Here is a 27,766-nt window from a genome sequence, read left to right as displayed (position 1 = left end):
AACTGAAAGGAATCATAATTTTTTTTTTTTAAATCTAAGTCCAAACCCTAGCTGGTTTTATTAGATTCCAGACACAGCGGATGCACCACCAACAAGCCCCATGACTTAGACTCACTACAACAGCCCCGGGTGAACGGTCTCAGCTGACGTGATGTTCTTCATCTAGTCTGCCTTTGCCCTGCTAAACTCAGGTTTAAGTATGGCTTCACACACATAGCTCATTGATAAGACACTCAGGACACATGGGAATGCTGATTACGTAACTGAAATTGACTTCAGATTGTCTACACAGCAAGACTCACACGTAAACTTTGTTAACACCTCTCAAGGAGTGCTGACCTCAGCCAGGCGGGCTGGTTCCAGGTCATCCACGAGGGACCCGGGGTCAACCGCCAAGGTCAGGAGCAGGAAATGCCATTTGTTCAGAACAAATGGCGGACCAGCAGCCCTCCCTGTGACCATGTCTAAACCATGCGAATAGTACAAAGAGGGCTCCAGAAAACCTGCCCTTGGTCCATTCATATGGCCAAAGACAATCACCAAGCTGCCTACCTGGCTCCTGCTGCCATCAGCTCAACCAAACTCTTCCCATCAGCCATGACTCACAGACTGCGTTGAGTCCGTCAACATGGCTTATGTTGCTTGGAAGAAACAACAACCCGTATTACCCTTTTTTTTTCTTTTTTTTCTTTTTTTTTTTTTTGCAACAAGCTTAAGGCTCTGTTCACAGACTCTATCAACTGCCACACAGTGAGACTTCATGGGGGAGGTCCTCAACTACATACGTAGTTGCAAAGGTTGGAAATTTTACTGATCCTAATGGTAAGGCTTATCCACAAATTCAATACATTTTCAAATTATACTTCAAACTCAATTACTCTGACAAAAAGAAAATTAACCTGTTCTCCAACCACGTAAGATCAGTAGATTCTAATGAAAAAATAAAATAAATCCCATTGGCACCAAACCAGTATGCTATTTTTTGAAAGAACAAGTGATGTTAATGGAAAAGATTGCCCAAAACGCATATCCTAACTTACCACAGAAATATAAAAGTTTATATTCTGAAAATATATACTGTATTAAAGTCTGTAAGCATTTCAACCAAAATTTGCAGAAATAACTGAGCAACACTTGTCTACAACAAAAATATACATGCAAGACAACCCCCAAATGGTTTCCCTTAAATATCTACAAAGGCAAAGTGTAGATTTTTAAAGATTATACAAAACCATTTACAGAGAATAAAATAAAATACTTAAGAAATCTCATTTAGAGTCTTAAATACTGTGTGTATTAGTAGGAGCATCTAAACTAATATGTACAACAGATCTAAGTGTCTGAATACAGAAACACAGAAGAGAAGCAATTCTGCATTTTAAATATTCACTTAGGAAGATTTGAAGATGTTTCTATTTGTTTCTCTTAAAAAAATTTCCACAGAAACTAGATTGGAAAATTGCATGAAAGGGACTCAATTTCAAATTAAAAAAAGTTTACAAAATCTTTTGAACCAACAGTTAATGGGAAATGCAATTCAGCATTCAGTCAAGGCTTTTTTCAATGTGGGTATTCAGAGCTGCAGTTACATTGATCAGAGTCCATTTTGATCATTATTTTTCCATCCTGATACTAAACTTCATATGGAAGAAACATCATGCTTCAGAGAGAACATTTCCTAGTTTAACCTATAATGAACAAGTAGAACATTTTAAATCAGTTCTCTACCACCTTCTCAGAGCTGTCCGATTTCATTCTCAGAGAGTAATTCTTGATGGTCTTTGCCCACAGACATTATTTAAAAGCAGGAAGGAACATGTGGGTACATCATCGTTTGTGTGTGTGGTTTCCGAATGGGGGGCAGCTCTGACCACCTTGGCAAAGTTTGCAGGGTCCTCTTGGAACGGGGCTGCTAACTCCACTGGCCCCATTACAGGACGCTGGGTGCTAATCACCCAGGGCTAGAGCGGGGTGGTGGTGGGGAGTCTAATGCGGGGTATGCAGGACAGCAAAGAGCGGGTTACCTACAAGGTTCCTCCACTGAGGAAGTACCCTCATTCCCATCCACAGAAGTTCTTCCAACCCCAAGGTGAATTCTGGGCTTGGGCTGTCAAGACCAGGCAGTTCCTCAAAGCCCTGCCCGGGCTCTGCGAAGGGACAGACATAGGGTGGGCTGGAGACAAGGCAGAGTGAAGAGAAGGGAGAAGGGATCCTATGGGTAGAGAGAAGGCGCTGTGACCAAAGACAAAAAGTGAAAGCCTGAGCCCCCTGTTTTGAGAAAGCTCTTAGGGTAAAACCAGACACATCCACAGGTCTGGCATTTTCCATCCCGGGTTGGTTTGCTAAAAGTTACCTGGATTTCATCACCAAACTATCAAGCAACTATCCAGAAAGTAGAGAATTCAGTGATGCAATCTATCCGGCAGCAAGCAGATTTAACCTACTTTTGTCCAATTTGTGGAACATCCTCCTTGAACTGACTGTGTAGAAACAACCAAAACATAGACCGTCTTTCAAAACACCTCCTGTTATAACCAGAACCTACAAATTAACAGCAGGAATTCTACCGTAGTAACGGTTTCACATTCTTACCCTATCGTTGGAGATCCTTCCAATGGGGAAGGATCATAAGGAGAGGGGCTTTCTAGAGAGAGAGCCAAGGCCGTCTTAGGGATCGTACCCAGATGAATGTCACATTTCACTGTCTACAGGACCATGTGTCCAGCCTTACTGTAGACACTCAACCTGCTCTTCTAACACAGGGCAGATGGAAAACTATGGCAACAGCCTCCCCCCAGCCATGCCAAACAGGGAATGCTCCACTCACTGTCTCCAACAAGGGCCAAGACAGGCTGGCGACCACACAGGGAAGGAGAAGAGGGAGGCAAAGAGGCCTCTGAGAATACTCAGGGGCTGCGATGGACATGGAATGATCCCACCACTCTTAGGATCTGCTGACCCCCAGGAGGGTCGAGCCTCATGCAGAACACGCTCCTGTCATTCCTCTGCTCCAAACCTGAGGTCTACCTCTCTCTTCATCAACTCAAACCATCAAACCAACCCCCACCCCTTCTCTGCAGCTGATTCATGGACTTTGGGATGATGGTCTAAATTCAGATACTGGGGTCCCCCATGCAGCCCAGGGGCCCTGGGACAGGAGACCTCATCCCTGGTTATTTCTCCCTGATGTAAGTAAATGACTAGAAAAAAGATCGTCTGTGCCTCTAGACACGTAATGATTGAGACCTACTGACGGCTCAGCAGAGTGGGAGCTCTTCCTTGACCTCACATGGGAGGCCAAAACCAGACAAAGTGGTCCACATGGAAGAAATGGATCCTGAAATCCAAGTTCAGACATTTGCCCCAAAGACAAAAGGCTCACTCTAGACAATATGCAATCCCTAGGCAGGACCTGTTAGCTCTTCCTGACGTCATGAATTTGGGACTGGGTATATCTCAGTACCATTCAGGTTGGAGGCCCCTTTATTTCCTTCAAGGAGGCAGAGGTGAAGGGAAAACTCTCCCATAATTTCTCCTAAGAATGGGTATTCAATTATTATTGAATAATAAAATGTCTGAGAACCCTTTTACTTGAGGAGGATCTGGTGCAGAGTTATTCCTTTTATCCACAGGGATCCTTTCATTTACATCTCTCTGGATTTTATTTCTGCATGGTTCATTGCTAGAATGCACCAAACAGCATGAACCTTATATGGGATTTGGTCCAGGGCAGTATGAAAATAATATCTGTGCCAATGACAGATATCATAATATATAAACAAAAATAAATAAATTAAATAAGTTTGATTAAAGAAAAAAATTTCCTAGTATTTCATATTTTTGTAAAACTAGCTTTACATATAATACACATAAATTATCAGAATTTCCACTTACATTGTTTTAAAAATATATATTTAACAAAACATTCCTAAACGTACAATATCTGGGTTTGCAAATCACTCAATTGGGTTTTAAGACCAAGCCCTAAAAGTCACACAGATTTGCATCAGAGAGAAGACTGAGGCTCGCTCTATACAACCGTTTTGCTCAGCGGTCTGGAAATTCCCTAAGGTGATCGTCCCCTATCACCAGATCTGCACTTAACCAGAGAGAGCCTTATAGCCAAGTCTCCAAAGCAGAGGCACTGTGTAGACACAGCCTGAGTCAGAAGGATGGGGAAAACTGACCTTCCCCTTCCTGGACTGGGATGGTGCATTTCAGCGAGTGGGGCGAGGACAACAGCGTCTGGCAGAGGCCTGGGAAGATATAGCCCTCGATAGCTCTCTGGCCAGTGCAGGAACGGGGGTGGGGTGGGGGGACATGGGGGAGGCCGAGTATGCTGCGTTTCCCATCTGTTATACAAAATCAAACCAATGCGGAGCAACCAAAGGACAGGAGGAAATGGACACAAGAGAGACACCTTGACGAACTTCCTAGCCGGCGCACACCGCGCTGGGATTTCGGAAGCACAGTGCCAGGCTGGAAGTCCGGTGCCCCCGAGCGCTGGGGTGGGTGGGTGGGGCTCTTCAGACTTCGTAGATCTTGTCCTGCAGGTAGCTGAACAGGGAGTCCAGGCCCTTGGAAGAGCTCCATAGCTGCTTGAGCATGAGGCATTCTTTCTCGTTCACACCTTCCAGCACAGACTTCAGGAAGCTCCGAACAAGACATTTCGACTCTTCCAACACCTGAAGGGAAACGCATAAGCCTTGTTAGCCGGCCCTAGGAGCTCTGCTCCAGAAGAACGGACTTGGCCTAGGAGGCACCAGCTCACCTTCCAACGTCCAAAGCCACAGGAGACTGCCTGCGTCTTCTAGAACTTGCCAGGCCCGTGTCCCCAGCAATGCCAGGAATGGGCTCCAGGCATGCCAAGGGGTTGAGGCCTCGGTCCCCGGCATGGCGGAGTGGGGCCCGTGTTACCCCTGACCACAAGAGTTTTGTCCTGGACTGAAGGGTGACATAAACTCAGAATCATTTTCTATGGGCGTCATGCAAAAGTTTGGGAAACAACGCTTTCACCTCCCACGCTTCACTCTGATGACCTGCGCCACGGTGACAATGAGGCCTGACTTAGGATGGGTGGCATCACAGAGGAAGATAACGGAGTGATGGCTGTCAGAGTAGCCAGAGGACTTACCCCACCAAGAGTGCCTCTTGCTTGGGCTTTGGCAGTAAGAGCAGCAGCAAGAACGCTGCCCATCACTGCAGTCGGGAAGATGAAAAATTACAGTAATTGCGGCGGCGACAGCAGTAATAATGCTGCGGCATCACAGCAGCAGTAACGCTGGGAATGTCAGTAACGTGGTGGGGATGATACTAGAGTATTACGGTAGCAACAAGAGCAGTGATATTAGGGGCACGGCAGTAATAACGTAGCCACAGTAAAAATCATCCCACGCACGAGTAACAGCAAGGTACTGATCGCCTCGGCGGCAGCAAAGCTGCAGAAGCAGGAATGAGAAGCGCTTTCCCTGCGCTCTTTCCTTCCGTCCTCACGGGAGCCCCACACGGAGGCGGTGTTTTTATCCGCATGCTACGGCCAAGGGCCTGAGCTCCGAGGAGAAAGGCGTCCGTGCTGCTCGGCACGTGTGGCTGACCTGGCTGGGGAGGGGGGCGCTGCCCTGCTCTGCCCCGGATGCTGGGTGGGGGGCACTGAGGCACCCGAGCACCCTCCATCCTCCCACTGGCCTCCAGCCCCTCTGCCGACGTCAAGGCTTCGCTTCACGCTCTCCCAAGGTGCTCTCAAGCGGAAAACGCAGGACAAGGGCCCCCTGGCTCCCGCACGCCAGAACGAAGCTGGGCTCTTCCTCCTCGGCCTGGGCTGGCAGCCAAGGGGAGTGAGAATGGGCCGGCAGACCAACGCCACCTCCCGCCTCACAAGAGGTGCCCCGAAGAACACCGGCTCCCAGGTGGCAGAGTCCTTTCCCGAGCGACTCACCCCAAAGCTCCTGAAGTCACCACTGTGGACAGCAGAGACCGCCTTGCAGTGCTTCCTCTACAGCTGGCTCGCCTGAGCACCCGCAATGCCCAAACACCGGACTCCTCGGTGGAGCTTTGAGGCCTTTCTCCTGCCTTCCTTTTCAACGTAAACGTCCCTCCCACCACCACGGGCCGCGGCCGGAACTCCCCAGAGTTTTCGCGCTCACGTGCCCTCAGCTTAGCACGTCTGCGGGCTTCTCTGTGCGGCTGATCCTAGGCTCACCAACCGTCCCTGTTTGCCCAGGGCCAGGGGGAGTCCCAGACACGGGATTCCCAGTGCTAAAAGCAGGAGAGTCCCAAGCAAAGTGGGACGAGTGGGTCACGGCAGTTAGCAGGAAGATGAAAAGACAGTCCTCGTACAGAGATCGGCAGAGCTCGTGGCTCATAATACGTGATCACCGACGACAGGCCCGTCACCTCTCCGTCACCATCACCATCACTGGCACGGTCAGGTTTCCTGGGGGTGGAGCTTCCACACAGTAGATGCCCAGTCCAGGCTGATGAGGCAGACTGGGAGAGGCATGGCAGGTGGAGGTGGCGGGGAGGGGCAGAGACACGGAAGCTGGGACATCGCGGGTGGGGGTTTAGCGCAGACGGAGAGAAGGGACACTCACGGGTCAGACCCCATAAATCCAGCCCAGCACGTCCCTGACTTCAAAGCACAGACAGAGACACGCCCCCAACACCCCAACACTATTCTCCCAAGTCACCTTTCTCATTTCCTAGACCAGCCCTGCGGCTCCAGGAGCGGCCTTTGCTCCACCTTCCGACAGGATTTCCCACACCGCGCCCAGAGTGACTTTCTGAGATAAAATCGACCCTTGATTAAAATCTGGCCCCTCGGCAGCGGCGTTTGTATTTATCCATGTTCCGATGTGTCTTCGGAGTCAAACGGCGATGCTCACATGGGCTGCACACTCAGTGGGTAGAAAGGAAATGTGAGGTCGGCGTGCCCTGGTTTCTCTCATCTGCAGGATGGCTTAACACCCTCTGTCCTCATGTGCCTTTGTTTCTCATATTCTTTGAAAACTACAGATGTTTTGTGCTTCTGTGTGTGTCTGTCTGGGACTTGCTTTTAAGGCGACGCGCTCTACCCCAGGGTATAAATCTCTTCTGTGAGGTTTTCAGGCTGGCCATGTCGGGGGGATCTCTATGAATGCCGACTGTTCGTCCCTGGATGTAAGCTCTCCACCCTGAGAGGAGGCATTTACGGTCTTACACACACACCCTGCATGACCTTTGGCAAGTCAGTCGGTCCCTCTCAGCCTCATTACCCTCATCTGTAAAATGGGTCTGTTGCAGGGACAAGCACACAAAGACACAGGAACTCACCACCGCGCTGCAGGAGGCCATCTCCTTGACCCGCAGCATGACCTCCTGGCTGAACGTGGTTGGCCAGAAGACCTGGGACACAAGCCCCCGGCTGCACGCCTCCTGGGCGGTGAGCTTCCGCCCACAGAACAGCATCTCGTTGGCCTGAAAAAAGCAAAGGCAGGGGAAGGCTGAGCGCCCAGAGTGCCTCACAAGTCTGGTAGCAAGGCCTGGGCTCGCCGTGGGTCACTGTCCTGCTCCCCTAATTTCAGCTCTCAACTGGGGGGTCAGGTAAGCTTTGGGAACTACCTACAAACATCTGTGTCCAGGTGCGTCTTCCTGAGCAGAGGGCCCACAGCTGTCCTCAAATTCCCAAAGGAAGCCGCATATTGACTGGGTTCGTCTGCCCAACAACCCTCCCCACGTCTGGCAGCAGACCCACAAGACGTACACTTCTGTGCTGATACCCCAGCCATGACAACGGGTGCACAGAGGAACAAATATGTGCCCTGGGTGATAAAGCTCTCCGCGAGGCTTCCCAGCTAGAGGCGATGGCCAAGACGCACTCTCTGGCTGGCTGCATGCGGAAGTCAGGGAGTCCGTGCTCCCCCACGGCTGTGTCCCCACTCTTTGGAGAGGGGGGTCCGTAAAGAGAGGAGGGATGGAGAACAGGTTTCCCGACTGAGCTGGGATGTGGGACCCCAGCATCCCCAAAGAAGGTTCCACTTCTGCAAGGGCAAGTTATGGCAACCACTGAATTCCTTTCTTCCCACATGAAGCCTGTTAAAAGTGTCTCCATCCCTGGAAGCCAGAAAGGTCCTCACGACTACCACACACCAATGCAGAGAGCCGTATCTCTGCTGGTGGCCCAGGGCTGCGCACATCTCTGCCTAGGTGTGAAGGGTGAAAACATCCCCCCCACCGGACCACCTCCCGCCCCAACTTCTGCGGTTTCCTCCACACCCCACTCCCCAGAGAATTTCCGTTTGCTTTGTACTTCACAGTTGTCATGCGTACCCTGGGGTGAGCCTGACGGATAAGGTCCGAGGCAAAGACAGACCAGTGCAGTCACCACTAAAACTTGCCAAGTGACTCTCCTGCTGATAATTAGGGTATAATGGTCACCACCGTGGGATGGAGTCCCTATCTCCTTCAGGATAAATCCCTACCTCCTTCACACAGCAGCCAATCCCTTCCCCGACCTGTCATCCATCTGCCTGCCCCTATGTGCTGGGCCACTCCTGGATCAATGTGGACACGCCAGGCTCTCTCGGCTGCTGGATCTCTGTGTCTGTTTTCCCCTTTGTTCTCACTGTCACTGATGGGTCATGATGACCCAAAGGACAATCCTTCATGCCAGAGCAGAGAAATTTATCAGGCTGGTAATGAGCCTACAGCATGCATTTGGTTGGAGGTTTGAAGACAAATCTCTGTCATTATACTTATTTAGAAACACCTCTGTCTCGGGAAGGAGAAACGAAAGGAAGGAGCACAACACAAGGAGCCGAACAGGACACACTTGGCAAGAACATGTCTCCGTCAGCAACATTCTTGGAGTTTCAGAAATGACTGAAATAATAGAGAGACAGAAAAAGATAAGACTGGACACTAGACACATTTTTGCCACCACAAAGGACAGGGAGGAACGGGAGTGGCACTGACTTTGGGCAGAGCACGGTGGCCGAGATCAAAAGGGAAAGTGTTTGCTTCCTGGGCTCCCTGCCTGCCTCATTGTTCTGCCATTGGTGAGACTGTGAGCAGCCTCGAGCAGCCCCAACCCCAAGTCCCGGAATCCGAATGGCCCCCCCCCAATCCTGGCTGCGGGCTGTGCTGCAGAGACGAGGTGGTGCTGGTGGGTGTGAGGCTGCCGGGGGCCTCCACAGATCACATGGTTTCTCTTCCTGTTTCATGCTACCCTCAGAGTGACAAAGCCCACACGGAAGGGGTGGAATGGGGATTCCCATTCTTCCAGACTCACTCAGGAGGCACCCCTGCTGGGAGCCTTCTCTAACCACCCCTGAATCTTATCCCAGTCCATCGGTAGGGCTGCTGGCAGAGGAACCCCCCTCCCCTGGGGGGAAGGCCAAGGTTTACAGGATGAGGGTAGAGAAAAGCACAGATCAGACACCCTTGCTCTGCCTTCTGCTTTGGCCTGAGACCCTATGCAAATCTCTTGCCTCTCTGAGTCTGTTTATTCATCTCTAAAGTGGGCACAAGTTACCACCTGGGAGGATCCAATGAGATAACAAAAGAGCAGGGAAACACGACACCAGCCACGCATCAGTGCCCACGGGCGCGGGACTGTGAAGGATGGAGCTTCCCTGTTACTCATCTTCCCTGTTACTTCCAAGCAGGTAAGGTAATGCCTGTTGCCTACTGGAATCTCACTTAGGTCTGTGGGCTCAAAGAAGGAGTGACATCTTCCAGAATTTCATCTCAATTCTCCATGCCTCAGTTTATCTGTAAAATGGAGAGCAAGAGGACCTACCCTTGCAGATGCTCAGAAGAGTGATGAGACCATCCTGTGGAAAGTGCCCAGTAAAATGGCCAGCCGGTAGGAGGTGATCAGTACAAGCTTAGAGAAGCTTGCTGGGATATCCCGCTCAATCCTTGGTCATCAGAGTGCCCATGCGGCTTTAGTGCGTAATGCAACACAGGGGACACATTTTTCAGAACGGGTATCTCAAAGAGACATCAGGGAGCATCAAAATGATTGGGCATCCCTGTGCAGACTCTCAGAACCAGCCACACTTTAGTGAGGACTCCCTAAGTCCCGGTGCACCTGGCACCTGAGGGTTTCACTCACTGACCTCAGCCTGGGGTGCAGAGAGGGAGAATCTTGGGAATCTTAAGGGCAGAAGAGGCACTGAACTCAGTCTGCTGTGTCAGGAGAGCAGGTGGCGACTGTGCTGACCCCACGGGCCTTCAGGATCCCCTGGGAGTTACCTTTTGGAGTTGGGGGTTGTGAATGTCAAGGCCAGAGACCAAAGAGGAAACGGAACAAGAAGGGCTGGGTCATTAAAACACACTCGAGTTGTTCCAAAGAGCCCAAATTCAAACCACAAGACCCATCTAAGGCTTTGCAAGAAACAAACATAAATTACTGGAGGGCCAAGGAGAAGTAAGGAATGGTAAGGATGGAGGAAAGAGTTTCCAGGAGCATCTGTCACAGCGGAGCAAGCAAACAGTGTGAGAGCTAAGCACGGGCCCACCAGGTTCAGCAAACAGGAGGTCACAGCTGTCCCTCGCAACGGAAGGTGACAGGTTTCTTCTTCAATACTATAGCAGCAACACCTACACGTGGGTGCTGGAACTCTCTAGAACTGGTCTGCAGGAGGCACCCTTAGAGGGACAGGCTGTTACAATAAAATGCAAATTGATTTCAGACAATACTGTCTTTCAGAGACCCCCAATTTCAGACTCACTCCTCGGATGTAGGTCCTACTTTACAACCTACTGGTTAAGAGCACAGACTCCAAAACTAGATAATCGGTGTTCTGATCCCATGACTGCCTTCCCACTGTGTGACCCTGGACAACTCACCCCCTCTGAGCCTCAGTCTCCAATCTGTCAAGTGGGGATAACAACTATCCTACCTTCCTGGGTTGTAGGAGGACGCCCTGAGTTAACGGCTCTCAGGCACTGGCCATGATGTGTGCTTTACAAGTGGCCCCTGACCACTCGCCCCTGGCTGCTGGTCCAGAATCTGACTGCAGCCTACAGTGGACTCTACCATTTGCTCAAATACCACTCTGACGGCTCACTGACACATGACACAGCAAGTTCCTTAACTTCTCCAGTTCAGCTTGCCATCTGTGTCATGGAGACCATAACATAGGTTCTCTAGGTGGGACTGCCTGTGATTACCAAAGCCCTTCCTGCTTCTGGGACACTCAGCAAGACTACACTTCCCAGCCTCCCTTGCAGGTGGGTGTGGCTACACCACTGAATCTTGGCCAGTGAAATGGGAGCGGGGGTGAAGATGCCCCTCGCAGGCCTGGCCCAGGAAAACCTCCAGGCTCTCTCTTCGTGTCCACTCGCTGGAAGCAAAGGCAGGTCTACCAGATGGAAGATGCCTGGGCCACCCGCCCCTGACCCCAGGCAGTGTGGACAGCTACTACATCTACACTGTACTGCAGCAGAATGAGAAAGAAATTTTTGCTGTTTGGACCCTAGGATTGCAGGATTGTTTGCTATAGCAGACGGGTCCTCTTAGTATCAGGTTGTTGTGAAGAATAAATGAGATAACGAAGGCAAAGTTTGCTTAAGTAAACGAACCGAACTTAGTTTAGTTAGCTTAAACTATTATGTGCTTTAACTAGTTCAGTGCTTAATTAAGTAAACTAACTGAATTATGTTAACTTAGGGGAACAAAGTACACGTTTGATAGTGAACATCCCATCATGCTCTCGACCCTTGGCCACACCTGCCACGGGCATCTGGTACCCATGGTTGAAGGCTCTAAGATTAGCCTGACCTCATCCCAGGTCCCCTGGGAAGGGCAGAGGAAGTAGAGACACTCAGCAGCTTCCTTCCACAGGGCGGGTGCACCCCAGGGCTCCCTATTCATATGAAGAGCCATATCCCAAATCCAGGACAGAGAAGGGGTCATGTTGGGACCCAAAGCCACTTCTCCCAGAGAGGGATCTTGCCTGAGGAACGAAGGGGCTTACCAGTGCGACGCCCAGGATCTGGGGGAAGGTGTATGAGGAGCAGCCAGCAGGCGTGAGGCGGATGGTGGCATAGGGGGTCTGAAACCAGGCCTTCTCACTGGCCCACACGATGTCGCAGAGGGGCAAGATGGAGGCACCCAGGCCCAGCGCAGGCCCATTGATCGCAACAACGATAGGCTTCTTAAACTGGATAAAGGCCTTCACAAAGTCCCTGGGAGAAAAGAGAAGACCTCTTTAACAGGTGGGCAGGCCTGCTGAGACCTATTTGACATGCTTTAATCTGCCGAGGCTGACATAAGTTTCCCCGGGGTTTTGGAGCACCCTCAGGTCATTGAAGGTCAGTGCGTACCAGGCAAGCGCCTCCTTCTCCTGAACACCGAGCCAATGAGCCGCAGCCGCAGGCATGGCACAGCCGGTAGTCAGCGGCACGTTTTCTGAAACAGATCTGTGGGGTGACCACGTCATGTCCCACTTTGTCCAGATGGGCCCAGGTCATGCCCATTCCCCACTACTCCACCCAGTTACCACTCTCTGGATACCAACAAGTTGTAAATATCCTAAGGACGGCAACCTGAACATCAAGGTTCAGAGCCAGAAGGAGAACCAAAAAGGAAGGCGTTATAAGGAGGCATATTTGGACACAAGGAGAGAAAGAATGTTCTAACAGCACTGGCTGAAGGTGGAATGGCTGACGTTGGGAGGTGTGAAGGCCTCATTGTGGGAGGTATTTTAATTTCGGCTGGATGACCACTTTGGGTGATGTTGTAGAGAGAATTCAAGATTCAGGTGATGGGCACAGGTGATATTTAACCTTTCTTTTAATCCTAGGATTCTTTGATGCTGAATCTCCCAAAGGGTCGCCAGACTTATCAAAGGTGGTTCTAGAACACTGTCAGGGATCCATCAGTTGTGGTGGCTTCGACCAAAACTGGGGAAGGACACAGACCTCCCTTGGAGGTGTGAGGCATCTGGGATCATGGCTCTGGGATTAGGAGACATTTTATCCCCCTTCCCTTCCTCATCGAACAAAATTCCAGTGTGCATCTGTACGCATTAACCAGGGCCAACTCTACTTTCTTTGCCCTGGAATGCTTTTCACTTCTCCCATAGCTGCTATCTAAGATTCATAAAATGTTAATACTCATCTGGACATGGAGAAAAGATCCAAGATGTCTAGTAAAGCCCACATTCTTCATTATTCTCGGGTGGAAGATTGGAAACTACCAAGAACTCACAAGAATAAAATCCATACTCCCAGCTGTGACCTTGGTCTGTTGCTTCTTACATCCCCAAGCTCATCTCTTGACTCCCTTAAGCCTGCTCACAATGCATGAGCTGCACAGGCCTTCTGAGAGTTCTTAGAAAACACCACTATTACAATTAGCAATTATCCTAATTATTTGCTTGCTTACTTTTTTTTTGGATTTTCCTCCCTCTTCAGCTCCTTGCGGAAACACTCAGGTCTGCCTTGTGTGTGGCTTGGTGTCCATGCCTACTGGAGCTCACCCTCAGTAAGTAAGTGCTGGTTAAAGGAGTCTTCCAGAATGAGAGTGAAGACTGCAGACGTATAACGCAGATTCACTTGCCACTTGCCACTTTCCTTTCCCTCCTCTTCCTGAATCTACTGCTGGAGCACAGTTTCCCACCTCCCTCACAGTTGGCTGTTGGCCAAGGAACTGAGCACTGACCGATGGAATGTGAGTGAAACCTGTGCTCACTTCTACGCCTGAGCAGGAAACCTCCCACCGTGCAGCCTGCAAACGCTTTCACCTTGATGGGCCTGGCCATCTCGGAGGGCCTGTGCTGAGCCACAAGACGGAGGGAGTCTGGGTTCTTGAGTCACACTTGGAGGACAGCCATGGGCTAATCAGTGGTATCCATTTTAGGTTCCCAAACGTAAGAAATAAATTTCTATCACAACTGAGCCATTACGTGTACTCAGGGGTCATTTGTTACAGCAGCTGGTACTTCACTCATACAAATGTCCCACTGATTTATCCCTTCTCAGCTGTTGCCATTCCCTTGCAAGCCTTACGCAAACATGTGGGCATCACGGTGATACACTGGGGTCAGATTCCCCTGGGAGAAGCCTGGGGTGGGGGGTGTTTCACGACCTGCGCATTGTCATGCAAGTATGCACCCTTCCCCAGGCGTGAGGCAGCCTGTCTCCTGACTCCTATGGGGCGGTTTGTGAGCAAAAGGCAGAGCTCTCTCAGCACTGCCGGCCCCGTCACAGCTGACCCACAAAAGGACAATGCTGGACTCTGGCACCATGACCCTTTGATTCCCAGTTTTCCAGGGGCCCATTTCCTGGCCTGACTTTCTAACTTCATGGCCTCAGTCACGGGCCTTATCATGTACTTTTTACCACCAAATGCAATTTGGAGCCCGTACCACACATCGTGCTTCTTGGCAGGGTCCTTGGAACCACATGGTCTGAGTGACTTGGGGCCAACACTCCACCTCTAAACCCTTCATACAGTTCCGGGATGTTGCATCTCTGAGCTGGAAAGGACTTCAGGGGTGGTCAAGCCAAATCTTCCACTCAGTGCAGGACTCCCAGCATTTGAGGCCACGCCATCCTCCAGCCATTGAGGAATACTTCCAGTAAAGACAGTCCTTCCTGTCAGGACGCCTCCCTGCTGTGGACCGCATGAGGACCTCTCTGACTCCCACTCTGTGCCAATCTCCACAGAGCAGGCCTCTAGGAATTCACCTCTGCCCATACAGTGTTATGGGAGCAGACAGTTCCAGAGCCCAGAACCTTCCCTCTGTGGTCTCCAACCTGAGCGCTGTGCAGAGCAATCACACATCCCGAGGAGGGCTAAGGAGACCAAGTGTGTCCAGCTCCACCCCTGCACCCCAACACCATCGTGTTTTGGTCCAAGCTGCCTTGTGGGCTCATGTCCTGGATATGAAAATGCAATGCACAGACCACTCTCCCCATCCTCTCCTCTCACTCAAGCAGAAGATCTCTATCACAAGAGCCCAGTGGACACAGAAGCAAACAGGATATTGCATTACAGACACTGCCGCTCAGATATCTGATCCTGACTGGGGTGGTGGGACAGTGGGGGGCGGGGGGCAGACGGCTTGTCATCTTCTTTAGCATCAAAGTCCATCATGCTGACTCTGGTCCCTGCAGCTTCCTCTACATAGCCCGAGCCCTGTGCTCTCTGCCTGCCTGAGTGTTGGGCAGCTCCGATGCGGCAGAAGGAGCAAGAACTCTGGAGTCAAGGCTCCACTCTGCCCTAACTAGTAGTGAGACCTTGGACAAGTTACTCACTCTCTGGAATCCCATTTTCCTCCCTATCAAATGGGAAAGCCAATGATTTGTCCTCATGGGGCCATATGGGAATTCAAGGAGACAGTGCTTGGCATGCAGGAGCCCTCAGTCATGATTGCTTGTATTATTATAGTCAGTGCACCTGCTGGGGAGGGCAAATGCTGCTCTCAGTCCATTCTCAGTGGTTGGTGATCCACCCTCCAGGCCCAGAGGGGCATTATGAAGCAATAATCTGCATACGGGGATGTCTGGATTCCACCTGGAGCCACAGGCTACCTATTTCCTCTACCCAGAGCACCAGGGTACAGCTCTCCCACCGCCGAAGTCCACAGCCGAGTCAGCCAGTACGAGACCTCTGAGCTCCAGATACACACGCTGGTGGTCATCTTGGGGCCATCAGAGGGGTGCTCCTGAAGCCCACTCCACAGTCAGAGCAGGCTTAGCTAGAACCTGTGGCTGGACGTAAGAGAACTGGCAATGAAAATAATTCCTTACACCGGTCCCAGGTGCTGACTGTGTGCTGGGTATGGCCAAGTTTTTCGTACGGGTTAGCTGATTCATCTTCCTCACCAGACCATCCCATCCCCTGTGAGTTCAGGGGAGGGCAGCCTCTCTTGCAGGATGGGGCTGACAGCTTTGTTTGGGTCCTGGACAGAAGCCTGTGCTGAGTGAATCATCTGAGCTCTTCTCACATCTGCTAGTTCATTCAACAAACATCTGCAGAGCGAACACGGTGTACTGGGTCATGTGTGTGCATGTTTTCTCGAGGAAACGATGCAGATGGGGAGGGAGCGGGGCTGGGGGCGCTGCGGCAGGCCCTGCAGCGTGCCCTGAGCCTGGAGGTCAGCCCAGATGAGAGCACGCATGTCCCCAGGGAACCGCAAGGGCTGTCTGTGGGTTACAAGGTTCTGGGCCAAAGTATGTTTCAGCCACGCTAGACTTTGAACAAAGTTCTTTCACAAGACACTTCTCAGGCTGCAAATAGGTTCCTATGCCTGGAAAATCTGCAGAAGCAGGGACGGAACTTGCAGCGTGGCCCAGAGTAATTTAGGGACAGCGCCCTTCACTCAGGATGCTTCTCTGGAAATCTGCACAACACTCTCTGGAAAATGCTTCTCTGCCACCTTGTGTCCCAAACTCTGGAGTGTGGCCGCCGGGGGAAGCACTCCGAATCTGGTGAAGTTGGAGCCTCCCCTAGGACTTGGTGATGATGGGCACGGTGCATTTTCTGACCCCGTGGGCACTCTTCGCTAGAGGGGCGTGCTGTATGCGCCCCCATCTGGCCCGTGAATCTGCTCATCCATCTTTGTTCCTTCTAGCATGGGAGAACTACTGAGGGAACTTCAAGAGCAAAGACAAGCTGGCAGCACCCCCACACTTCCTGATTCAGAGATTTCCAGGGCTGTCAAGCAGCTGGGTTTTAGAAAAGTGACCTGTGGATTCTCTGTGCTGTTGGGGCTGTGAACCGCTGGTCTAGGGGGCACCCCCCGTCTCTCCCCCGATGTTGTTGCAGGCTCATGAATTAGAAACTTCCACTCCTTTTGAACACTGGAAAGAATTCCCTCTGCTGCCACCCCCTCTATTCTGCCTAAGAGAAACTCACCTTCCTATGAGATAGCAAATGTCTCAAATCCCACTGGCTGTGTTTCTCAAGACGTTAGCTAATGCATTCAGCATCTCCTCAAATCTGGGGCTTCTGGAAATCCAGCTAATGCCTCCGCTGAAACCCGTTAACCACATGACGGCTACAGCCAAGGCTTTTCTTAGGCCACAGAGATGGGCGCCCCATCCCTGATGGTCCTCCAAATGAAGGAAGCTTACTGGGGACCCTGTTGCTCCCCCCCACCAACCCTGTGATGAGGCAGCTGTTAAAAAGCACAGCTGAGTCCAAACAGAGGATAAACCGCTGTGGACGTGGCCAGGGCTGTCTGTGGCCAGGAAGCTTGAGAGCAGCACACAGCCACGAGGCCTTTTCTAGCAACAGTGCTCAGCCTTTTTGTGTCTCTGCAGGGCAAGAATTCTGCACTGGGAAGCACACCCGTGTTTTGGAGCCCACTTCCCTGGATGCTTCACCTTGAAGAGGGGACTTGGAACTCCACCTGTTAGAGCAACCTCACGTCATCTCTTGGAGACTGCACCCCGTGGGAGGCTCCCACGGCCACATGACAATCAGCACCCACGTGACACTGCCAGGCACAGTGAGACGGGAGGCCCAGAGAAGCCCTCACATGAGGCGTGAGGCTTCATGACACCACATGGAGAAGTGTTCCTTTCCGAGAGACCGGGTGGCGTTACCACACCGGGACTCTTGGAGCTTGGAGCAAGGGGCAGCAACAAGCCTGAGCCCTTCCCAGGGAGGAGGCTGAGCGACAGCCCCTGCTGGAAATAACACGCACTTGCTTTCCATAAATATATATAATGGAAGAATATTCCTCAGCCCTCAGAAAGGATGAATACCCACCATTTGCATCGACATGGACGGGACTGGAGATTATGCTGAGTGAAGTAAATCAAGCAGAGAAAGACAATTATCATATGGTTTTACTTATTTGCGGAACATAAGGAATAGCATGGAGGAAATTAGGAGAAAGAAGGGAAAACTGAAGGGGAAAATCACAGGGGAGACGTACCATGAGAGACTATGGACTCTGAGAGACAAACTGAGGGTTTTAGAGGAGAGGGGAGTGGGGAGGAGGAATGGGTGAGCCCAGTAACGGGTATTAAGGAGGGCACGGATGGATGGCACGGAGCACTGGGTGTCATATACAAGCAATGAATCATGGAACACTACGTCAAAGACTAACGAGGGACCGTATGGTGACTAACATAACATAATAAAAAATAAAAAATTAATTAACAAATTGATCAAAATAAATTTAAAAAGATAAAATAAATCTGTAAATACTGGGAAATAACTACCCTTCAGGGTCCCAAAAGAGATACCGATTGTTTGATATCAGCAACAGATATCAGCCCCAGGATCAGATATCAGCCCCAGGATCCCAACTTTTGTCCCAAAGGCAGCAAGAGAGGAGGAAACACTCCCTACCCTGCTGGGTCTGCAAATGCACAGATGCCCAGGGTAACCCTCCATCCTCTTCCCAGTGTGGAGCCATGTCAGCCTCAAGACACAGGAACACCCAAAAAATCAACAATTTTACCATCAGGCAGAGGGCAGGAGTATCATGGATAACACCTGGTGTTACCAGATGCTGGGCTTAATATAAAGAAATAAAATCTCTTTTTGATCAAGACAATAAAGTGGGATCTAACCTAGAGGACAAAGGCACCCTAGTTTTGGCAGAAAAATACAGGATGCCCAATTAAAATCCCAATTCCAGATGAAAAACAAATAATTTTTAGTATAAGTATATCCCAAATATTGCATGGGATAGACTTATGATAACAAAATTTCTTTGTTGTTTGAAATTCAAATTTAACTGAGCAGGCTATATTTTTATGTGCTACATTTCACAGAAGGAAGCAGGTCCCAAAGTGTCCAAACACGAGCAGAGCTTACCTTATGGCTTCTGAAATCCGGGTACTCTCCTTTCTCCGGTCACTGGACAACCGGCCAATTAGGTAGGAGTAATCTAGGCCACTGCAGAATACGCTGCCCACTGCACTGAGAAGCAGAAGTTTGCTGTCATCCGTGGCTGCATTGCACAGTGCTCGCCGGACCTCCTTCATGATCTGTGGGCAGAGATGGATTGGCAGGGATGTTAACTATCTACCTATAGGCCAGGGGCTTTCGGACCTCGAGCCTGCATCTTCTCTTCCTCTGCAGGAAGACCCTCCTGGATTCAAGCCATATCCAGAATAAGCAAAGAAACACCAAAACCAGAGCTCCCCTGCAGCATCCCCAAAGCAGGCAGAGTGCTAAGAAGGTGGCAGTGAGGTCACTGGCCTTGGACTTGGGAAGCGTGGCCTGGAGCCATGTAATCCTGGGTAAATCTCTGCAAATCTTCTTCCAGCATTTGCATGTTTAGGCCTTTTCAAGACGTGGGGGAAAAATTCCTGCACACAGCCCAGGTGAGGTATGTTAGCCTTCCTAGAAGGCCAGGTTCAATTATACTCTTGCTCATCCTAATTCAACTAAGACTTTTGCATGGCTTGTGGGCAGTATGTGGAAAGGGGGCTTTGGCATCAGAACTCCTAAAATTTTCCAGGTGCCAAGAAAGACAACCATCAGACACAGGTTTTGTACCCAGCTCAACTATCATCCAAAAGCAAGGGTAAGATGTAGGGGTTTTCAGCAAAAGAATCTTTACCACTCTTAGACCCTCGCTGAGAGAATTTAAAAAGGATACACTTCAGAAAGAAGAAAACTATATTCAGAAAGAAAAAGGGGACATGCATGGAGTAACAGCCAACAAAGAAACATGGCGAATGTGCTGACAAATCAATATAAGAATGGCTATAAAATCATCAGACTGATAATGACCGACCAAGGCTGAAGGTTTGCACAAGTGTAGAACTGGGGTCCAGGCGGTAATAGCGCGTCAGATGAGAGAAGGAATGATGACCACATGCCGAGGTTCTAGGTCTGGGCGTGGTGAAGAGGTGACAAGATGACGTTTAGGCTTCACTCTGTGTACAGAACTTAAGGATAGCTTCTTAAATGTACATGGATTACAATGAATGGGGAGGGGATTAAAACAAAGAAAGCTCAATCACCCAGTCTAACAGAAGTGAGGGGAGGAGGGAAAAATAAGTGAATAAGAGCAGAAATGGCATGGTAAGAGAAAATAAGGCATGCACTTGCCTGTGTGGAGCTGAGAGTCCAACTGGGGAGACAATAAGTGAACAGGCTTTTAAGGGATCATTATTAATTTTTCAATAGACATTATCATAGGATACAATGGGAAATTATTATGGGAGCCATGTTTTTAAAATTATACTTTTTAAAGAACCCATTTATTAAGCACTTGGAGGTGCCAGGGCTTGCAGCAGGAAACTTCCACATATTTTACTCCAAACAAAAATCCCATATAAGAGGGAATGTGGTATCCCAATCTCGCAGGTAATGTAAGGGAGACTCAGGGAAGTGGCATGGAGCTGCCTGAGGTCAGCAGCAAGAGGCAGAGCCATGATATGCATCTCACCCCCAAATCCCTTCTCTTTCTGCCACTCCGTATTGTAGGATGACTTAAATAAATGGGTGAATTTTAGTGGGGGGAAAAAACAGGGCTGGATGTCACTTTGAATGGAGAATCTCCCAGCCTGTGCTTTGTGAGCATGGCAGAAGCACCTTCCATTCTACCAGGGCATAAGCCACAGATTCATTTTGAACAACAAAAGAGCCAAGAGGCCACTATCGTGTGGGTCCTTTAATCCATCTGCCTCCAGAAATAGACACACTCTGAACAATCTGCGACTCTATTTCTCTGAGAGGCAAATAAAAGAAAAGCACGCTGTTAAGACATGAGCTGCCATTCCACATGCGACGCAGAGAGTGGCCTCTCTCTCTCTGAGGTCAACTGACTTGTCAATTAGTAAAGACAAAATCAAACAAAACAGCCACCTCCTTTATGAATTAAATGGAAAGTAAATCTGTGTTTCATTCATGCGAGGAAAGTATAAACTATATATTTATATATTTTTTAATGCAAAGAAAGTCGTTTCTAGTTAGTATAGCTTTCCTTTGCTTTTCTCGTGTCGATGATCCAATTTGAACTCCTGGCTGAGGTTCTGCCTCCTTGAAGGACTCCAAATTGCATTATGTACTTGGTTTGTTTAAAGTAAAACGTTCTAAAATGATTACTCTCTTGCTTCCTTAAACTCCTCAGCTGCACCCACGGAACCACCTCTCCATGGTCACGTGTTGGGCTGTAACAGACCGGTGCCCTCAGAGGCTCCTGGGGAATGCCTCTGTAACAAATGGTCCAAGACTGCTACGCATTCTGAAGCCCTAAATATGTTCTTGAGATTTACTGCCCTTGTCAGACACGTGCTAGCTGCCACTTGCTCCAGATGTCAGCATCTGCTAGAGAAAGCACGCTCTCCCCCTCCCCACCCAGTCCCACAACTTCTATCTTCTGATTTGCCATGGGTTGGAACCAGCGAGACCAAATTCATTAGAAGTGGGTTGAAAGGGGGAGTAGACCAGAGTCCCTCTCTCTATTGCATCTTTACTTGCTGAAATCAGCAACTCAGGGCCCATCTCACCTGTGACTACCTTCCCGAATGCTCTCCCAAATATCTCTGACTAAATGCCAACTCTTGCCTCTCCCAACACCCCACGTGTCCCTGCTATGACACTTGTGACAAGCCCCCTTGTAGAATGTGAGCATTCTTGCCTCACCTTACCTCCTGCTTGACAATGATCCCCTCCCTGGGAGTCATACCCCTGTGGCATCCCCTCCCGGTGAGTGTAGAACAGACTTCATGACTCATGCCTAATCACAAGGTAAGGCAAGACGGACAGGATGTCCCGTTCAAGAGAAGACTGGGATACAAAAAGACACGGCTTGTCTCGGCTGTCCGCTTTTGTTCTCTCTCTTCCTTGGAGCTCTCAGTCTGGGGAAGCACACCATGTTGTGAGGAGCCCGTACAGAGAAGACAGAAGGCAGGGCACTGATGTGTCTGGCCAGTGAGGATGACCAGCAGCCACTTGGGTGAGCCTGGAAGTTCATCCTCTCCCATTGAGCCTTCAGCTGACACTGCGGCCCCAGGCAACCTGCCTTGACTGTGAGAGACCCCGAGCCAGACGCATCCAACTAAATCGTGCCAGGATTCCTGACCCACTGAAACTGTGAGATAACATTCATTGTTTAAGATGCTAAGTTTAGGGAAATTTATTATGCAGGAATAGAAAATGAATACAATTCTTTAAAGACTAAAACAGATGAGTCTTCTACCTATCTGTATAACCCTTCTAACACCTAGTCCAGAACCTCACACATAAAAAAATTTAATAAATGTTTGTTGATTAGAATGACAGTATTTACCTCCTCAACAAGTTTACAGTGTAGTGGGAGGGACCAGACGGATTATCACACAAATACATGTACATTAACAACTGTAGCAAGTTCCAGAACGGAGGGGTGAGTAGTGCTAGGAAAGCTCCTCTGAGAGGCGGAAGTAACCTGGGCAGGGAGCTGAGGGGTGGTGAGGGATCTCGTGGAAGTGGTGGTTGAGCTGAGACCTGAATGAAGTGCAAGGCCACTAGGCAAGGATGTTTCAGTCAGAAGTACAGGTATATGGTGTATGCAAAGGCCGGGGGCAGGTGTGAGCATGAAAGAAAGTCAGGCTGATAGAGGACAGGAGAAGAGAAGGTGGACATGTGGTACAAGGCAAGGAGGCTTGCAGAGGTGGGCAGGTCAGAATATACCAGTCTCGCCAGCCACATGAACAGTTTTGATTCTTAATCAGAGCAACTAAGAATCACCAACATATGTGAAGTGTGTGCAAACGTGTGTGTGTGTGCGCGCACGCGTGCATAGAAGGGGTGGCTTGATCAGATTTGTATTCCTGGCAGGTCACTCTGCCCCCCGCTGAAGACAACAGATTACAGGTAGAAAAGCTGAAAGAGCAGGCTTGTTAGCAAGTTGTTACACCAATCCAGACAGAATATAATGGTCCTGATGGAAACAGAGAGAAGAAAACCTATGAGTGGGCTCTTCAAGGATGAAAGTTAATACGCCTTGGGGGTGGTGTGCATATAGTGGGTATGATCAAGAGGGTATGAGGTGACTCCCACATGTCTGGCGTGCTCCCTCGGATAGTGGTGGGACAGTTCACAGAGGCTGGGAGCACTGCACAAAACCGGGAGAGAGGCCTTGGGCTCTGCTCCTAATGGGGAAGTGGATGGGCTTTTCATCACCAACATTTTGAGCAATCTATTTTGCTTCTTCTTTCCTAAAGGGGCATTTTCATTATTTTCCTGATTCTTTGCTATATTCCAGACAGGAGCAATATTACAACACACCCGCTAGCCTCAGAATCTAGTTAACACACCCAGTAATGTATGAATTTCTGCCCATGAGGCCAATCCAACCAATGTCCCAGATACAACTAGAAAAAGAAAGTCAATTATAACACGCAGGGTGGCCTTGTCCCAGTTGCTCCTTGAGTAAGGAAGGCTGAGTCTGCTGGACGCTGTGACATCATCTCTGCTTCATCTTCACAATGATGGGAACACCTACTGAACACTTTCCTCGTGCCAGGCATTCTGCAAGCCTCCAGGCAGACATTATCTCTCATCCTACAAGCAAGATATACTATAACTTGTAGGGATGAGGATGCTCAAAGAGGCAAGGTCACCTCCCAAGGTGAGCTGGTGGAGGCACGATATGAACCTAGTCCACTAGACCCCCAAATTTATACTCCTCTGCTAACACCACCTCTTCTTTTCTTTGGGATCTTTCTTTCAGGGCTGCTCTGCCCAGCTGGCCATCTTCACTATAGAGTTAGTCCATTCCCGTCGTCCAGACAGCTGAAAACACCAAACCAATATTTTCTTTTTCCATTCCTCCCATTCTGTTTCTGACAGACACCAATTAGGAATGGAACCCCTAATTCACCAAGCCCTCATCTCTGGAGTTGAGAACCTGTGCACCTGATATCAGCTGGAGATCCCGCCTCTTCCGTGCTGAATAGGCAACGGTTAACACATAAAGCTACTCCAAAGAGACAGGATGAACTGGGAGACTCCACATTTATTCGATTTATTGAAGGAAAATGCTGTGCCTTTTAAAAGCATGCTTTCAGAAAGCAGTGAAGTAGGAAAAAAATCTAAGAGGAGTCGGTCTCGTGCAGATGTTTCACGATGAGCTTAAAATAACAAGGCTTTCAGGTGTACAGACATGCGAAGGGCAGACCCTGGGGTAAACCACCAAGGTCTGCACAGCAGAGAGCTCTAAAGTGGTTTCTGACCGTGCAAGAGAGAGACCTCAAAACACCATGCTTGGAGGAGGAACAGCAGGTGACCAGCAGCCACACAAACTGCAAAGGATTTAGCTACATCTCTTGTCCTATGGCCATCATTCCAGGCCAGGCACTAGGCTGAGTGTGAGAAACAATATGGTGAGCACAAGTGGCAAAATTCCTGCCCCCTGAAGCTGACGGGACCCTAGGCCTAGTTCTCTAAACCTGCATGGTCTCATCTGTAAGAAGATCATAAGAACCCTACATTGGGAGGGCCCTGGGGGAAGGAAATGGGTGAATGGCAAATACAAAACAAAAAGGGCTGCTGGTAGCTGGCACAGTCATGGTGTTCATCAGTTACTATTCCACCACCCAGTGGCAGGTCGATCTAGCTGGAGAAGTCTTCTTGGATGAGTCTTTTCCCACATTGGCACCATCAAGAATCTCTTTAAAATATTCATCATTTCTTCACTACTCCCCCTCAGTACCCCAGATCTTAAATGGTGCTGTCTATGCAATGGCATTAAGTATTCACTGTCTCCCCATTGTGTTCACTTAAAATATAAGCATGATTAGTGCTAAAAAGGTAAGGTGGAAACAACAGGTAAAATGGACTTCACCAAAATTTTAAGCACTGTACATCCAAGGATGCCATCAAGAAAGTGACAAAGTCAAGATCAAAAGCTTCTGCACAGCAAAGGAAACAGTCAAAAAAACAAAGAGGAAACCCACAGAATGGGAGAAAATATTTGCAAATGACACTACAGACAAAGGGCTGATATCCAGGCTCTAAAAGAATTCCTCAAACTCAACACACACAAAACAGATAATCACGTCAAAAAATGGGCAGAAGATATGAACAGACACTTCTCCAATGAAGACATACAAATGGCCAACAGACACATGAAAAAGTATTCATTGTCACTAACCATCAGGGAGATTCAAATCAAAACCACATCGAGATACCACCTTACACCAGTCAGAATAGCCAAATTAACAAGATAATAAACAACATGTGTTGGAGAGGATGTGGAAAAAGGGGAACCCTCTCACACTGTTGGTGGGAATGCAAGTTGGTGCAGCCACTTTGGAAAACAGTGTGGAGATTCCTCAAGAAATTAAAAATAGAACTTCCCCATGATGCTGTAATTTCACTACTGGGTATCTACTTCAAAGATACAGATGTAGTGAGAAGAAGGGCCATTTGTACCCCAGTGTTCATAGCAGCAATGGCCACAGTCGCCAAACTGTGGAAAGAGCCAAGATGCCCTTCAATGGACGAATAGATAAGGAAGCGGTGGTCCATATATACTATGGAGAATTATGCTTCCATCAGAAAGGATGAACACACAACTTTTGTACCAACATGGATGGGACTGGAAGAGATTATGCTGAGTGAAATAAGTCAAGCAGAGAGGGTCAATTATCATATGGTTTCACTTCTTTGTGAAACATAAGGAATAACACGGATGACATTGGGAGATGGAGAGGAGAAGTGAGTTGGGGGAAATTGGAGGGAGAGATGAACCATGACAGACTGTGGACTCTGAAAAACAATCTGAAGGTTTTGGAGGGGTATGGGGTGGGAAGTTGGGTGAGCCTGGTGGTGGGTATTACGGAGGGCACGGATTGCATGGAGCACTGGGTGTGGTACATAAACAATGAATTCTGGAACACTGAAAAGAAATTTAAAAAAAAAAAGAAAGTAAGTAACATGTCACAGAATGAAAGCATATTTTCCAATCAAAAGTCTGACGAATAAGTCTTAAAACTCAAGAGTTAAAAAACAATTTTAGGAAGGGGCAAAAGATGTCAACAGACATTTCTCCAAAGAAAAGAGACAGGCAGGCAATAAGCCCATGAAAAGACACCCAACATCATTAGTCATCTGGAAAATGCACACCAAAACCTCGGTGAGATGCCACCTCATGCCCACTCCAAAGCTACAACAACAAGAACAGATAGTAACAAGTGTTGACAAGGATGCAGAGACACTAGAGCCCTTGTATATGGCCAGTGGGAGTGGAAAATGGCACAGCCACTGTGAAAACAGGTTGGCAGTTCCTCAAAGAGTTAAATGCAGAGTTACCATACGACCCAGCAGTTCCACAAGGAGGGAAACAGCCAAGAGCACTGAAAACACGTTCACATGGGAACTTATACACAAACATCTGCAGTGATATTCGTCACAACACAGTAGTCAAAGATGGAACCAAGACAAATGTCCATCACTGAACGAATGATGGACCAAACATGGCACATCCATATGAGGGAATGGAAGGAAGCACGGGCGTGTGCCACTCCATGGATGAACCTTGAAAACATGGTGTTTAGTGGAGGAAGCTGGTCACAGACCACATACAATATGCTTCCATTCACACGAAATGTTCAGAACAGGCAAACAGGTAGATACAAAAAGTAGATTCGTAGTCACCGGGGACTTAGTGAGGGAAAATGGGGAAAGGATGGCAATGGGCATGGGGTTTCCTTTGGGGGTGATGGAAATGTGCTAGAACTAGATCGTTGTGAATATACTTAAAAATGTACATGTTAAAAGGGTAAAATCTATGGTATGTGAATTGTCTCTCAATTGAAAAAAAGTAATCGAGCTGAGTGACTAGGATTCCTTCCAAAGCAAGGAAATTTGACATGCTTAGAAAAGCCCAAGATACACGGAGCTTCCCTGTGACTAATTCTGGGACCTGGATAGGTTTTCCGAATCTCTCCATTCACTGGGGTCTTCATCTGTCAAATGGGATAGTATGACTACCTGGTCATAACGATCAAATGGATAATGTATGTAAGGTCATCACCAAATGGTGTCCCAGAGTCAAGTTTGCGTGTGTGCTGGCTACCATCGTAGGCTCCTGATGGAACAGCGAGAGAGCCAGTGCCCCGTCCTGAATGAGAAGCCCTCTCCAGCCTGACCCTCCCCTGGGGTCCCCTGCCTCTCACCTCGGGGGTCAGCGCGTTGTTGTCCGAGGTCTGGCTGGACAGCAGGATGTGTGTGAACCCCTCTTCCTTCCGCACGACAATGTCCCGAAACCTACAGTTGCTTTCATTCTGGCGGACGCTGTACCTGAGCCTCTTGTCAAAGACATAGTCCTTCTCTGCTTCCAGCTTCCTCTTCACGGGGCTGTGCAGGTTTAATCCCCCGTTGGTCATAGCAGAGCCTTCCAAAATCAGATAACCAAAGTGAGAAACTGACATAGGAACAGCCGCACGAGAGGGCGATCACAGCACGTTCAGATCAAATGTGGTGGGACCTCCATGCACCCTCTGATCTCGGGTGCAGGAGGACCCGGGGCTTAACTGCCTCATCTCCAAATCTGAAATAGGATGGAGAGCGCTCTCTGTGGAGGGCCCCCTATAACCCTCGATGCCCCTCCCGCACACCTACCTGAGAGCCTCTACCTGTGCTCATGCGCATTCAGCAGGAAGGAACCCACAGCTTCGAAAACTGATGGCCACAAAACCAAATAGACCAATGAAAACACTGCAGCTTTATTCATAATCACCCCAAACTGGAAGCAACCAGTATGTCTTTTCCTCGGCGAATGAATAAACAAGCTGGTATGTTTGTAACGTGGAGTATTATTCAGCCATAACAAGAATTCATCGTCAAGCCATGAACGTACACAGATGAATCTTG

General features: G+C 49.1%; 1 protein-coding gene across 1 annotated transcript in view; it reads right to left on the bottom strand.

Annotated features, from left to right (window-relative positions):
* Nucleotides 1-3,895: 3,895 nt before the first annotated feature.
* The window catches only part of CDYL2 (chromodomain Y like 2), a 162,810-nt gene continuing 138,939 nt past the window's right edge, over nucleotides 3,896-27,766 (bottom strand). The window contains exons 3-7 of the mRNA XM_044255678.1: nucleotides 27,070-27,287; nucleotides 18,767-18,939; nucleotides 11,961-12,171; nucleotides 7,309-7,452; nucleotides 3,896-4,685 (exon numbers count right to left, since the gene is read on the bottom strand). Coding sequence (XP_044111613.1) covers nucleotides 4,527-4,685; nucleotides 7,309-7,452; nucleotides 11,961-12,171; nucleotides 18,767-18,939; nucleotides 27,070-27,287 — 905 coding nt within the window. The 3' untranslated portion in view covers nucleotides 3,896-4,526. The remainder of the gene's footprint in view (nucleotides 4,686-7,308; nucleotides 7,453-11,960; nucleotides 12,172-18,766; nucleotides 18,940-27,069; nucleotides 27,288-27,766) is intronic.

Source organism: Neovison vison, chromosome 7 (assembly GCF_020171115.1).
Source record: "Neovison vison isolate M4711 chromosome 7, ASM_NN_V1, whole genome shotgun sequence".
Taxonomy (NCBI): domain Eukaryota; kingdom Metazoa; phylum Chordata; class Mammalia; order Carnivora; family Mustelidae; genus Neogale; species Neogale vison.
Note: the sequence above shows the minus strand (reverse complement) of the source record. Positions and strands in the feature narration are given on the sequence as shown.